This window comes from Oncorhynchus clarkii, chromosome 2 (assembly GCF_045791955.1).
Source record: "Oncorhynchus clarkii lewisi isolate Uvic-CL-2024 chromosome 2, UVic_Ocla_1.0, whole genome shotgun sequence".
In the NCBI taxonomy this organism is placed as follows: domain Eukaryota; kingdom Metazoa; phylum Chordata; class Actinopteri; order Salmoniformes; family Salmonidae; genus Oncorhynchus; species Oncorhynchus clarkii.
The window spans coordinates 83884812-83899782 of NC_092148.1; the positions used below are offsets into that span (position 1 = coordinate 83884812).

Genomic DNA, 14971 nt, shown 5'->3' on the forward strand with positions numbered 1-14971 from the left:
CACACCTACATGCTTAAAGCCCAGGCCTAACATGTCAAAGAAAGTAACAGAGGAGCTGAGGGGACAATTAAATGCATATCCTGTAGTCATTCAGCAAATATGTTTTCACACTACTGATTTCAACAATGTGTTTGTAAGGTCAGGCGGATGTTTAGGGTGATTAAAGGCTACCACTGAAAAGAGGAGGGCCAGCTAAGACCTGGGCCAATGTTGGTGTTATCCAACTTCAATGAACGCATTATGCGAAAGTTATGTGCGAAATGTGGTTTTGGCCTGGGCCAAGGGAGATCTAGGCTAAACCAAAACCTGTGAAGAGCTTTAAAGGGATAGTGATAGATTTAGGCAATGAAGCCCTTTTTCTACTTACCCAGAGTCAGATGAACATATGGATACCATTTTTATGTCTCTGATTGAGTGCAGATTGAAGGAATTTGGAGGTAGTTTTGTGAGCCATCGCTAACTAGCTTGAGCGCAACAGCTGGAAGTCTTCACGTACCATAAACATATAAATGTTATCCATGAGTTACTCTGACTTTGGTTAGCTAGAAAAAGGGCTTATTCACTATCCCTTTAAAAGTTTGGACTGAAAAATAATGGGGAAAATAGTAAAGGTGAATGTAGCCTAATCATAATAGTATTAGAACAGTGTGTTCTGACATTTGTATTTGTGTGTGATATCAAGTCATGACAGGTATGTCAATGTGTCTTTCAGGGGTTGTTCTGTTGTTACGGGTTATCTGTTTACAATATACTGTGACTCGGACCATGACATTTCATGCGTACGCCTTTCGGTCTTTCTTCTGCATCTGTCAACAGCATTATATCCTGGCATTCGGTGGCATAATTGCAGTGCCTCTGATCCTGGCCGAGCCTCTCTGTATTGGAAACAACAACGCCGCCAAGAGCCTACTCATCTCCACCATATTCTTTGTGTCGGGTGTGTGCACATTGCTTCAGACCACTATCGGAACCAGGTAGTTAGTCCTCTTGGCATTTCCTTAATAGCTTACCTTTCACATAAGGGCACACACATACAGTTGAAGTCAGAAGTTTATATACACTTAGGTTGAAAAATGAGTTTTAATGACCCCAACAACTCCACACATTTCTTGTTAACAAACTATAGTTATGGCAAGTCGGTTAGGACATCTACTATACCAAAGTATCTTTATCCACAGTAAAACAAGTCCTATATCGACATAACCTGAAAGGCCGCTCAGCAAGGGAGAAGCCACTGCTCTAAAACCGTCATAAAAAGCCAGACTACAGTTTGCAACTGCACATTGGGACAAAGATCGTACTTTTTGGAGAAATGTCCTCTGGTCTGAGGAAACAAAAATAGAACTGTTTGGCCATAATGACCATCGTTATGTTTGGAGGAAAAAGGGGGAGGCTTGCAAGCAGAAGAACATCATCCCAACCGTGAAGCACGAGGGTGGCAGCATCATGTTGTGAGGGTGCTTTGCTGCAGGAGGGACTGGTGCACTTCACAAAATAGCTGGCATCATGAGGCAGGAAAATTATGTGGATATATTGAAGCAACATCTCAAGACATCAGTCAGGAAGTTAAAGCTTGGTCGCAAATGGGTCTTCCAAATGAACAATGACCCCAACTATACTTCCAAAGAAGTGGCAAAATGGCTTAAGCACAACAAGGTCAAGGTATTGGAGTGGCCATCACAAAGCACTGACCTCAATCCTATAGAAAACTTGTGGGCAGAACTGAAAAAGCGTGTGCGAGCAAGGAGGCCTACAAACATGACTCAGTTACACCAGCTCTGTCAGGAGGAATGGGCCAAAAATTCACCTAACTCATTGTGGAAAGCTTCTGGAAGGTTATCCGAAACGTTTGACCCAAGATAAACAATTTAAAGGCAATGCTACCAAATACTAATTGAGTGTATGTAAACTTCTGACCCACTGGGAACGTGATGAAATAAATAAAAGTTGAAATAAATCATTCTCTTTACTTTTATTCCAACATTTCACAGTTTTAAAATAAATTGGCGATCCTAACTGACCTATAACAGGGAAATTTTACTAGGATTAAATGTCAGGAATTGTGAAAACTGAGTTTAAATGTTTTTGGCTAAGGTGAATGTAAACTTCCGACTTATATATACACTGATTGTACAAAACCGCTGCACCACTCGGACTCCCGTGTGACGCAGTGGTCTAAGGCACTGCATTTCAGTGTAAGTGGCATCACTACAGTCCCTGGTTCAAATCCAGGCTGAATCACATCCTGCCGTGATTGGGAGTCGCATAGGGTAGTGCACAATTGGCCCAGCATCGTCCAGGTTTGGCCAGGGTAGGCCGTCATTGTAAATAAGAGTTTGTTCTTAACTGACTTGTTTGACATTAGTGCTAGTATGAACTTTGACCCAGGCACAGATTCACAGCAGGCAGAGGTAAGGGTAAATCCAGAATATTTACTTAAGGGCTTCATATCAAAACAACAAAGCAAGGGAACACTGAACGAGACTTGAGCAGCTGGCCCAGTCCACAGAGGAACCTAAATAGTCATCAAGCAGGTGATCCCAATAAGCCCAATCAGGGTCACCTGGATACTAGAGGAAACCCACGGGTGCTCTCCAGTGCCAACCACAGGTAGTACACTCCATGTAGAAACCCTAACCTGTGATAACTTGCCGAGTTAAATAAAGGATAAATACACATGATTTAAAAAGAACACCTGCTCATTCCATGACTTAGACTGACCAGGTGAATCCAGGATAAAGCTTTGATCTCATATTGATGTCACTTGTTTAATCCACTTCAATCAGTGTAGATGAAGAGGAGGTGGGAAGGTGTTCTTAATGTTTTGTACACTCAGTGTATAGGCCTCAGTGTATAGACACAAGGATGTATAAATGCAAACACATGTAGGAGCCTACTTTAAACCCGCAGAGGCTTAGAAGAACACACAGACAAGGCTGTGTGCATGCATGCTTGAGTAGACACGCAATCGTGCACACATCTGAACCCAAACAGAGATCTGAACCGAAACAGCGATCTGAACCCAAACAACGATCTGAACTTAACATAAATCCTTCTCTAAACTCATCAAAAAAAGAAACGTCATCTCACTGTCAACTGCGTTAATGTTCAGCGAACTGAACATGTGTAAATATTTGTATGAACATAACAAGATTCAACAACTGAGACATAAACTGAACAAGTTCCACAGACATGTGACTATCATGAATGGAATAATGTATCCCTGAACAAAGGGGGGGGGGGGTCAAAATCAAAAGTAACAGTCAGTATCTGGTGTAGCCACCAGCTGCATTAAGTACTGCAGTGTATGTCCTCCTCATGGACTGCACCATATTGACCAGTTCTTGCTGTGAGATGTCCTCTCTCAGCCTTTTGCGGACAGTCTGAGCACACTGGATTGTGCGTTCCTGGTGTGACTCTGTCAGTTGTTGTTGCCATCCTGTACCTGTCCTGCAGGTGTGATGTTTGGATGTACCGATTATGTGCAGGTGTTGTTGCGCATGGTTTGCCCGTGCAAGGACGATCAGCTGTCCATTCTGTCTCCCCGTAGCGCTGTCTTAGGCGTCTCACAGTACGGACATTGCAATTTATTGCCCTTTCACACAGATTAGCAGGGAACCTGGGCATCTTTCTTTTGGTGTTTTTCAGAGTCAGTAGAAAGGCCTCTTTAATATCCTAAGTTTTCATAACTCTGACCATAACTGTGACCTTCACAACTGTTCCACAGGTGCATGTTCATTAATTGTTTATGGTTCATTGAACAAGCATGGGAAACAGTGTTAAAACCCTTTACAATGAAGATCTGTGAAGTTATTTGGATTTTTACGAATGATCTTTGAAAGACAGGGTCCTGAAAAAGGGACGTTGCTTTTTCCATCTAGGTAATCCTTTTGGAAATATCTGTCTCCAGCTCTAAGTAAAGTAAAGTTCCCGACAGCTTAATGCCATAATGTACAGTATAGTGAAGACAGGTTTAGGACCTGGGCCTACCACAGTTTAAGAATGATTCCTGTCCAAAGCCTTATGTTGAGTTTCCATGAGTTAGAGCTGAAGAGCCCAGGTGCAGGATTGGTCAGTATGGTATTATATCACTATAAGACTCGACAATCACCCAGATGAGTCTATCACAGCCCAGCAGTTATGTATCATAAACATAACCTAATTGCAACCTTATTTATTCAAGCTGGTTTGAACTAATACGTGTACCCTGTAGTAGTATACAGTAATGACACTGAATATGCACTGAGTAGACTAAACATTAGGAACACCTTCTTAGTATGGCGTTGCAGTTCTTGATACAAACCAGTGCGCCTGGAACTTACTAAAAGCACTTCAATATTTGTCTGGCCCATTCACCCTTTGAATGACACACATACACAATCCATGTCTCAATTGTCTAAAGGCTTAAAAATCCTTCTTTAACCTGTCTCCTCCCCTTCATCTACACTGATTGAAGTAGATTTAACAAGTGACATCAATAAGGGATCATAGCTTTCACCTGGATTCACCTGGTCAGTCTTTCATGGAAAGAGCAGGTGTCCTTAATGTTTTTTGCACTCAGTGTATCTCAACTGTTGTAAGACCAAAATGGGTTGGTTGTATAGGGCTAAAACTACTGGACCAGGGATGCATCCAGTGGAAGAAATCAGGCAAATAGGCACCTACAGTAGCTACCCAACCAGCTACCTTACTAGCTACCCAACCAGCTACCTTACTAGCTACCCAACCAGCTACCTTACTAGCGACCCAACCACCTACCCATTTCAATTAAGCTTATCGTTACTAAACATAATTTCTTGGCTCCAGATATCAGGAATCATTCCGTGGCCATTGAGACGACATTGGGATAATATTGGGTATGTCGTGATCGAGTTAACTTGAGCTTCTTTGACAATCTGCATCTATACATCTTTAGGTCAAAGGTTAACTAAACTCATCTAAAAAGCCCAGGGTAGTTGTACTCTTTTAATCTTAAAACGTATTTGCTACCAGGCAGACCACTGGTAGATGAACCAGACCATTCCATCCTTAACCCATGCATGGTACTGATTGCATCTTTCTTTCCACAGGTTGCCAATCCTCCAGGGGGGTACCTTTAGCTTCATCACCCCCACTCTGGCCATACTTGCTCTGCCTAAGTGGCAGTGCCCTGCCCCCAGTGCCATGTCCCAGCAGCTTCAAAATGCCACTGGCTCCCTGCTAATGGACTCTGATGAGGTGTGGAAGTTACGCATGAGAGAGGTATGTTTGCGGTCTAGAACCAACAAGTGATATACAAAGAACTTCCTGAACTAATATCACATAGCAATATAAATCAAGACTAAATAAAATTGTATTTTTTTGTCGGGAGTAAGTGATATATTGCTAACACACTGTCTGAACTCATGTACATACCACTCTGTACACTAAATCAATTGTACTAAGTGTCGATAGCACCTTACATCCAGCATCCAGGTATAATGGTTTGACTTATGACTTGTTAGAATATGTTACTTCTCTCCATGCATGAAATTGTCAACTGTCTCAAACTGAGGCTCCTGAGTGGTGCAGCAGTCTAAGGCACTTCATCTCAGTGCTAGAGGCATCACTACAGACCCTGGTTTGATTCCAGGCTGTATCACAACTTGGTGTGATTGGGAGTCCCATAGGGCGGCGCACAATTGCCCCAGCGTGGCACAGTGTGGGCTTGGCTGGCGTGGCCCAGCGTGGGTTTGGCTGGGCCCAATTGGCCCAGCGTGGGTTTGGCTGGGGTAGGCCATCATTGTAAATAAGAATTTGTTCTTAACTGACTTGCCTAGTAAAATAAAATAGTTGGGTGCACTTTCATTAAATTGTGCACCTAGCAAAATATTGTTTGGCTAGCGATGTTTCTGAACTGTACAATGTCAGGAAAGAGGGTGCCTAGTCATTTGCATAACTGAATGCAGCCAACCGAAATGTGTGTTAATTAATTAATACAACCCCTCTGAATCAGAGCGGTGGGGGGGCTTCTTTAATCAACATAAGGGCTTCTTTAATCAACATAAGGGCTTCTTTAATCAACATAAGGGCTTCTTTAATCAACATAATTGGCGCCCGGGGAGCAGTTGTTGTTGGGGTTAACTGCCTTTTCTCAGGGCCAGAAAGGCAGATTTTTCCACCTTGGCTACATGGGATGGCAGAATTTGCTAAACAAATGCCCTCCCGATTGATACGAATCATCATGATATCAGACTTTGCAGTCAATAATTAATTGGGAAGATTTTGGGGTAAAGCCTTTAGAAATGTTCACTCAAACAGCACCCAATGTAAAAAAAACAATGTAGTTGTTATTTTTTTGTTTACTCAACTTTTTGGTCCTAGTGTTACCTAAAAAAAATGTCCTAAATTTAGCTCCAACTTGAGAAAACATAGGCAGAAAAATCTGTCGACTTAAAATTATGTTTGCTCAAATTGTCTCATATGTTCATTTAACTCAAAATTATTATCTGAGCATCTTACCTAAAAAAGGCTGCAGAAGTAGCACACAGTGCTATTAATAACATACAACATTTTAAATTTGCATGATTACATTGTGCATGTTCATTTATAAAGTAATTAATGTTCAACATGATTATTTTATTTATCATTGTGATTAAGGAGTACAATTTAAACAGAGTAATATGCCCCACCAACATTAGACAACCATAACTAAAAAACGAAAATAGCTGAAATAGGTAGTGTAAATCAAATCAATGATGAGAGTATAGTCAGATTAACTGATAATTGACACAGACATGGTGGTGTAGCTGGAGGTTTGAAGTTCAAATCCCAGGTGACGACATGATGCATAATAGTTAGTGTGTAAATGAACATGCACAATGTAATCCTGTACGTTAACGTGTGTCAAATATGTACGTTGAAAACATTATATGTTAAAAGCATTGTGGGTGTTTAACTAATTCCACAGCCTTTTGTAGGTAAAATTCACAAATTATAATTTCTAGTTGAATGAGCATATGAGACAGATTGAGCAAACACATCATTTTAAATTGACTGAATATTTTGCCTACGTTTTCTCAAGTTGGAGCTAAATTTGTGCCAACAATGGTAATACTTGGACCGAAAAGTTAAGTGATCAAAACAAGGCTGTGGAACCAGTTACTAATAATAATTCGTTGAAACTATATATATTATTTTACAGTGCATGATGACTGAATTGCGCATGGCAAAGATTTAACGAACACTTCAGACCAAAATTTTTGAATACCTGGTTTGCATACCCATTGTTGCCTTAGTTAGCGTTTACTGGTAGATATCATAATTGAAACGTCTTTCCTACCCTACCGCTACCGATGTCGTTTAATTCTGTGAGCTGCTCCATGCCACAACCAGTTGAGAGCTGCAGGCTCTTGTTGTCTGATATTCCGGTGAAACTAGCTATGTGTGCCTGGTGCATGTGAATATAGTTCACGTGCTTTGCGATTGTGTAGGCTACTTTGTACATTATTTCTCTATTGAATTACATAATTGATACGGGGTATACTTCAGCTATACTACTTGTATACGCATCAGTGGAGATTAAGAATATGAGTATGAGTATTTGCAATGCCCAATGACATTTTTGGGGGTATACTGTACATCTTAATATCCCTGCGTATATCCCCCACTACAACTCTGTATGTACTGTGTCTATATCCAATAGTGAGTGCTAAAAAGCTAACCAACTGTCTGAAATTACTCATATCCAAGAAACCCAGGACTCTAAATCAAACTGTCTTTTCTTTCACTAAGTTTCTGTTGTTTACATGCTTACACTTCTGACTGTAAGACTTTAAAAATTCAATATGTATCCTCAGCTGCAACTTGTCACAGAGCACTTCAAATATTTTAGCCCCCATCAGGTATGAGCCTCTTATATAAGCCTTAAAAGTCATTAGAAACTACACCTAGTCCTCAAGGGAGGCCCTTACAAATATACTTGACATTGACTTTTTAGGGATTTTAGGGCTTAGGTAAGATTAATTACCTTAAATAGTTTGCAATTCAGTGCATGTGTGCTGTGTATTCACTGCTTCACCCAAAATATTTGATTGAAAACATTGGTAGTTTAGCGAAGACAAGTCTGGACAGTAATTCCACCCAATACATCTTTTACACATTGACAAGACAGGTTTTATGTGTTTTTTTTTGTTTTACAATTCACAACACACCCTAAAACATTCAACCTAAAACGTTCACCCTAAAACATGTTGATAGATGTTTATAGTGAATGTTGATGGATGTTCATAGGGAATATTGATTGATTTTAATAGGTGTAACAGATGTGATCGTACAATGCCCAGCCAGCAGCCCCAGTTGCTTGGTATTTATTCTGACAATAGAAGCACATTACAGTGCATTCGGGATGTATTCGGACCCCTTGACTATTTCAACATTTCATTACGTTATAGCGTTATACTGAAATGTATTAAATTGTTTTTTTTCTTCATCAATCTACTCACAATGCCCCATAAAGACAAAGCAAAAATATTTTTTAGACATTTTTCAAATATATAAATATATTTATAAAATTAAATATCACAAGTATTCAGACCCTTTACTCAGTACACCGTTGAAGCACCTTTGGCAGCGATTACAGCCTTGAGTCTTGGGTAGAAGCTACAAGCTTGGCACACCTGTATTTGGGGAGTTTCCCCCATTCTTCTCTGCAGATCCTCTCAAGCTCTATCAGGATGGATGGGGAGCAAGGCTGCACAGCCATTTTCAGTCTCTCCAGATATGTTTGATTGTGTTCAAGTCTGGGCTCTGGCTGGACCACTCAAGGACATTCAGAAACTTGTCCTGAAGCCACTCCTGCGTTGCCTTGGCTGTGTGCTTAGGGTCGTTGTCCTGTTGGATGGTGAACCTTCGCCCCAGTCTGATGTCCTGAGCGCTCTGGAGCAGGTTTTCATCAAGGATCTCTCTTTTTTCATCAAGGATCTCTCTCCTCTGTTCATCTTTCCCTCGATTCTGACTAGTCTCCCAGTCCCTGCCACTGAAAAACATTCCCACAGCATGATGCTTCCACCACCGCGCTTCACCGTAGGGATAGTGCCAGGTTTCCTCCAGATGGGATGCTTAGCATTCATGCCAAAGAGTTCAATGTTGGTTTCATCAGATCAGAGATTCTTGTTTCTCTTGGTCTGAGAGTCCTTTAGGTGGAAATGATCGGGAGTCTCATAGGGTGGTGCACAATTGGCCCAGCATCATCCGGGTTAGGGGAGGGTTTGGACAGGGAGCTTTACTTGGCTCATCGCGCTGTAGCGACTCCTTGGGGCGGGCCAGGCGCCTGCAGGCTGACCACGGTTGTCAGTTGAAAGGTGTTTCCTCCGACACATTTGTGCGGCTGGCATCTGGGTTAAGTGTTAGGAAGCGTGGCTTGGCGGGTCATGTTTCGGAGCACTCATGACTCGACCTTTGCCTCCCAAGCCTGTTGGGATGAAGCAAGATCAAAATTAGGGAGAATGTGTACTTACGGACCTTTTTTGGTACCCTTCCCCAGATCTGTGCCTCGACACAATCCTGTCTCAGAGCTCTACGGACAATTCCTTTGACCTCTGGGCTTGGTTTTTTCTCTGACATGCACTGTCAATCATGGGACCTTATATAGACAGGTGTGTGGATTTCCAAATCATGTCCAATCAATTTAATTTACCGCAGGTGGACTCCAATCAAGTTGTAGAAATATCTCAAGGATGATCAATGGGAACAGGATGCACCTGAACAGGTCAATTTCGAGGCTCATAGCAAAGGGTCTGAATACTCATGTAAATAAGGTATCTATTTTTTTTAAATACATTTGCAAACATTTCTAAAAACCTGTTTTCGCTTTTTCATTTTGGGATATTGTGTGTAGATTGTAGAGTTAAAAAAAAACATTTTATAATAAGGCTGTGACTTAAAATGTGGAAAAATTCAAGGGGTCTGAATACTTTCTGAATGCAGTGTAGATGTGCAGGACAACAGGATGTTGATGGCTGTAGATTTGTGATTCGTCGCATCCATGTCAATATCAGACTAGGTATTTTGTAATCAAATGTCATAACAATGACAAAACATTTAAAATACAATAAATGTAAACACCTGACGATAGACACCAGGAGGCACATTAGACAACAGTATGTTGATGGTTGTAGATTCATGATTAGTCTGTTAGCATGGAAATAACTGTGCATTAGCAGGGAGATTTGGTATTTGGTATTTTGGTATTTTATTAGGATCCCCATTAGCTGTTGCAATAGCAGCTGTTTCTCTTCCTGGGGTTCACACAATACATGACATATAATACAGAATGACATAATACAGAACATCAATAGTCAAGAACAGCTCAAGGACAGAACTACTTCCATTTTCTTTAAAGGTACACGTAGCCTACATACAGTGCCTTGCGAAAGTATTCGGCCCCCTTGAACTTTGCGACCTTTTGCCACATTTCAGGCTTCAAACATAAAGATATAAAACTGTATTTTTTTGTGAAGAATCAACAACAAGTGGGACACAATCATGAAGTGGAACAACATTTATTGGATATTTCAAACTTTTTTAACAAATCAAAAACTGAAAAATTGGGCGTGCAAAATTATTCAGCCCCTTTACTTTCAGTGCAGCAAACTCTCTCCAGAAGTTCAGTGAGGATCTCTGAATGATCCAATGTTGACCTAAATGACTAATGATGATAAATACAATCCACCTGTGTGTAATCAAGTCTCCGTATAAATGCACCTGCACTGTGATAGTCTCAGAGGTCCGTTAAAAGTGCAGAGAGCATCATGAAGAACAAGGAACACACCAGGCAGGTCCGAGATACTGTTGTGAAGAAGTTTAAAGCCGGATTTGGATACAAAAAGATTTCCCAAGCTTTAAACATCCCAAGGAGCACTGTGCAAGCGATAATATTGAAATGGAAGGAGTATCAGACCACTGCAAATCTACCAAGACCTGGCCGTCCCTCTAAACTTTCAGCTCATACAAGGAGAAGACTGATCAGAGATGCAGCCAAGAGGCCCATGATCACTCTGGATGAACTGCAGAGATCTACAGCTGAGGTGGGAGACTCGGTCCATAGGACAACAATCAGTATATTGCACAAATCTGGCCTTTATGGAAGAGTGGCAAGAAGAAAGCCATTTCTTAAAGATATCCATAAAAAGTGTCGTTTAAAGTTTGCCACAAGCCACCTGGGAGACACACCAAACATGTGGAAGAAGGTGCTCTGGTCAGATGAAACCAAAATTGAACTTTTTGGCAACAATGCAAGACGTTATGTTTGGCGTAAAAGCAACACAGCTCATCACCCTGAACACACCATCCCCACTGTCAAACATGGTGGTGGCAGCATCATGGTTTGGGCCTGCTTTTCTTCAGCAGGGACAGGGAAGATGGTTAAAATTGATGGGAAGGTGGATGGAGCCAAATACAGGACCATTCTGGAAGAAAACCTGATGGAGTCTGCAAAAGACCTGAGACTGGGACGGAGATTTGTCTTCCAACAAGACAATGATCCAAAACATAAAGCAAAATCTACAATGGAATGGTTCAAAAATAAACATATCCAGGTGTTAGAATGGCCAAGTCAAAGTCCAGACCTGAATCCAATCGAGAATCTGTGGAAAGAACTGAAAACTGCTGTTCACAAATGCTCTCCATCCAACCTCACTGAGCTCGAGCTGTTTTGCAAGGAGGAATGGGAAAAAATTTCAGTCTCTCGATGTGCAAAACTGATAGAGACATACCCCAAGCGACTTACAGCTGTAATCGCAGCAAAAGGTGGCGCTACAAAGTATTAACTTAAGGGGGCTGAATAATTTTGCACGCCCAATTTTTCCGTTTTTGATTTGTTAAAAAAGTTAGAAATATCCAATAAATTTCGTTCCACTTCATGATTGTGTCCCACTTGTTGTTGATTCTTCACAAAAAATACAGTTTTATATCTTTATGTTTGAAGCCTGAAATGTGGCAAAAGGTCGCAAAGTTCAAGGGGGCCGAATACTTTCGCAAGGCACTGTATCAATGCATACACACAAACTATCTAGGTCAAATGAGGGAGAGGTGTTGTGCAGCGAGGTGTTGCTTTATCTGTTTTTTGAAACCAGGTTTTCTGTTTATTTGAGCAATATAAGATGGAAGGAAGTTCCATGCAAAAATGGCTCTATATAATACTGTACGCTTTCTTGAATGTGTTCTGGATGTGGGGACTGTGAAAAGACCCCTGGTGGTATGTCTGGTGGGAGAAGTGTGTGTGTCATAGCTGTGTGTAAGTTGACTATGCAAACAATTTGGGATTTTCAACACATTACTGTTTCTTATAAAAAATAAGAAGTGATGCAGTCAGTCTCTCCTCAACTCTTAGCCAAGAGAGACTGGCATGCATAGTATTTATATCAGCTCTCTGATTACAATTAAGAGCAAAATGTGCCGCTCTGTTCTGGGCCAGATGCAGCTTAACGAGGTCTTTCCTTGCAGCACTGGCCCACACAACTGGACAATAATCAAGATTAGACAAAACTAGAGCCTGCAGAACTTGCTTTTTGGAGTGTGGTGTCAAAAAAGCAGAGCATCTCTTTATTACGGCCAGACCTCTCGCCATCTTTACAACCATTGAATCTATATGTTTTGACCATGACAGTTTACAATCTAAGGTAACACCGAGTAATTTAGTCTCCTCAACCTGTTCAACAGCCACACCATTCATTAGCAGATTCAGCTGAGATCTAGAACTTAAGGAATGATTTGTACCAAATACAATGGCCTTAGTTTTAGAGATGTTCAGGACCAGTTTATTCCTGGCCACCCATTCTAAAACAGACTGCAACTCTTTGTTAAGAGTTTCAGTAACTTCATTTGCTGTGGTTGCTGATGTGTCTATGGTTGACTCATCAGCATACATGGACACACATGTTTTGTTTAATGCCAGTGTCAGGTCATTGGTAAAAAAATTAAAAAGAGTAGAGGGCCTAGAGAGCTGCCCTGCGGTACAGCACACTTTACATGTTTGACATTAGAGAAGCATCCATTAAAGAAAACCCTCTGAATTATATTAGATAGATTGCTGTGAATCCATGACATGGCAGAGGTTGAAAAGCCATTTTCAACAACAGGTTATGGTCAATAATATCAAAGGATGCACTGAAATCTAACAGTACAGCTCCCTAAATCTTATTATTATCAATTTCTTTCAACCAATCATCAGTCATTTGTGTCAGTGCAGTACATGTTGAGTGCCCTTCTCAATAAGCATGCTGAAAGTATATTGTTAATTTGTTTACACCACCCACCACTGCGACCTGTATGCTCTAGTCGGCTGGCCCTCGCTACATATTCGTCGCCAGACCCACTGGCTCCAGGTCATCTACAAGTCCATGCTAGGTAAAGCTCCGCCTTATCTCAGTTCACTGGTCACGATGGCAACACCCACCCATAGCACGCGCTCCAGCAGGTGTATCTCACTGATCATCCCTAAAGCCAACACTTCATTTGGCCGCCTTTCCTTCCAGTTCTCTGCTGCCTGTGACTGGAACGAATTGCAAAAATCATTGAAGTTGGAGACTTTCATCTCCCTCACCAACTTCAAACATCTGCTATCTGAGCAGCTAACCAATCACTGCAGCTGTACATAGTCCATCGGTAAATAGCCCACCCAATTTACCTACCTCATCCCCATACTGTTTATATTTATTTACTTTTCTGCTCTTTTGCACACCAGTATCTCTACCTGCACATGAACATCTGATCATTTATCACTCCAGTGTTAATCTGCAAATTGTAATTATCCGCCTACCTCCTCATGCCTTTTGCACACAATGTATATAGACTCTTTTTTTCTTTCCACTGTGTTATTGACTTGTTTATTGTTTACTCCATGTGTAACTCTGTGTTGTTGTCTGTTCACACTGCTATGCTTTATCTTGGCCAAGTCGCAGTTGTAAATGAGAACTTGTTCTCAACTAGCCTACCTGGTTAAATAAAGGTGAAATAAAAATAAATAAATAAACAGAGAAATAGCATTTTATTTGGTCAAACACAATTTATTTTGCTAAGAGCTGGCAGCAAGCTGATAGGTCTGCTGTTAGAACCAGTAAAGGCCGCTTTACCACTCCTGGGTAGCGGAATTACTTTAGCTTCCCTCCAGGCCTGAGGACAAAGACTTTCCTCTAGGCTCAAATTAAAAATATGACAGATAGGAGTGGCTATAATCAGCTACCATCCTCAGTAGCTTTCCATTTAAGTCGTCAATGCGAGGTTTGTCACTATTGATCGATAACAATAATTTTTATCACTCTCCCACACTAACTTGACACAATTCAAACTTGCAATGCTTTTCTTTCATTATTTGTTTTTTTACTCATGAATACAATTGCTTACTGTTCGTTGTGGGCATTTCCTGCCTAAGTTTGCCCACTTTGCCAATGAAATAATCATAAAATAAATGGCAACATCAAATAGTTTTGTGATGAATAAGCCATCTGATTCGATGAAAGATGGAGTTGAATTTGACAAATATGAAATAATGTGATCATTACAATTAGAGCGTGCTAGCTAACTTGCTCTTACAGCAATTACATACAAAAGCACATCCCAGGATGCCCCCAATACAGTGGCAAACCGTCATTCAGAGCCCCACCTGTTTAGCTAAAGAAAATTAAATAAATGAGTCACATATCAGTTTGCAAACACTGTAAAAACAAATTAATTGAGTGAATAAAGCCTCATACAACCATGGTCTCTTTCTTGCTATATTGAGTAAGGCAGCTCCAAAGTGCAGGTGTTCAAGCCTATCTCAGTGCTTTCTGTGGTGGAGGGGCATCCAGCAGAAAATACAGAGTGTATATATTGGTAATCTTCACTAGTTGCGCTGTGATTGGCGCAGTGTACTGTCACTCATGGGGACACTACGTCACTGCAGAATCTACAGGGCGAGCTAGGCAGTTCAAGCCCCCTTGGATGCTGCAATAGATGTAAATTAGAAGTGCCC

General features: G+C 41.0%; 1 protein-coding gene across 1 annotated transcript in view; it reads left to right on the forward strand.

Moving 5' to 3' along the window:
* LOC139382888 (solute carrier family 23 member 1) overlaps positions 1–14971 on the forward strand; it is a 73365-nt gene that overhangs the window by 14008 nt on the left and 44386 nt on the right. The window contains exons 3-4 of the mRNA XM_071127143.1: positions 817–974; positions 5070–5241. Of these exons, the coding sequence (XP_070983244.1) occupies positions 817–974; positions 5070–5241 (330 nt within the window). The remainder of the gene's footprint in view (positions 1–816; positions 975–5069; positions 5242–14971) is intronic.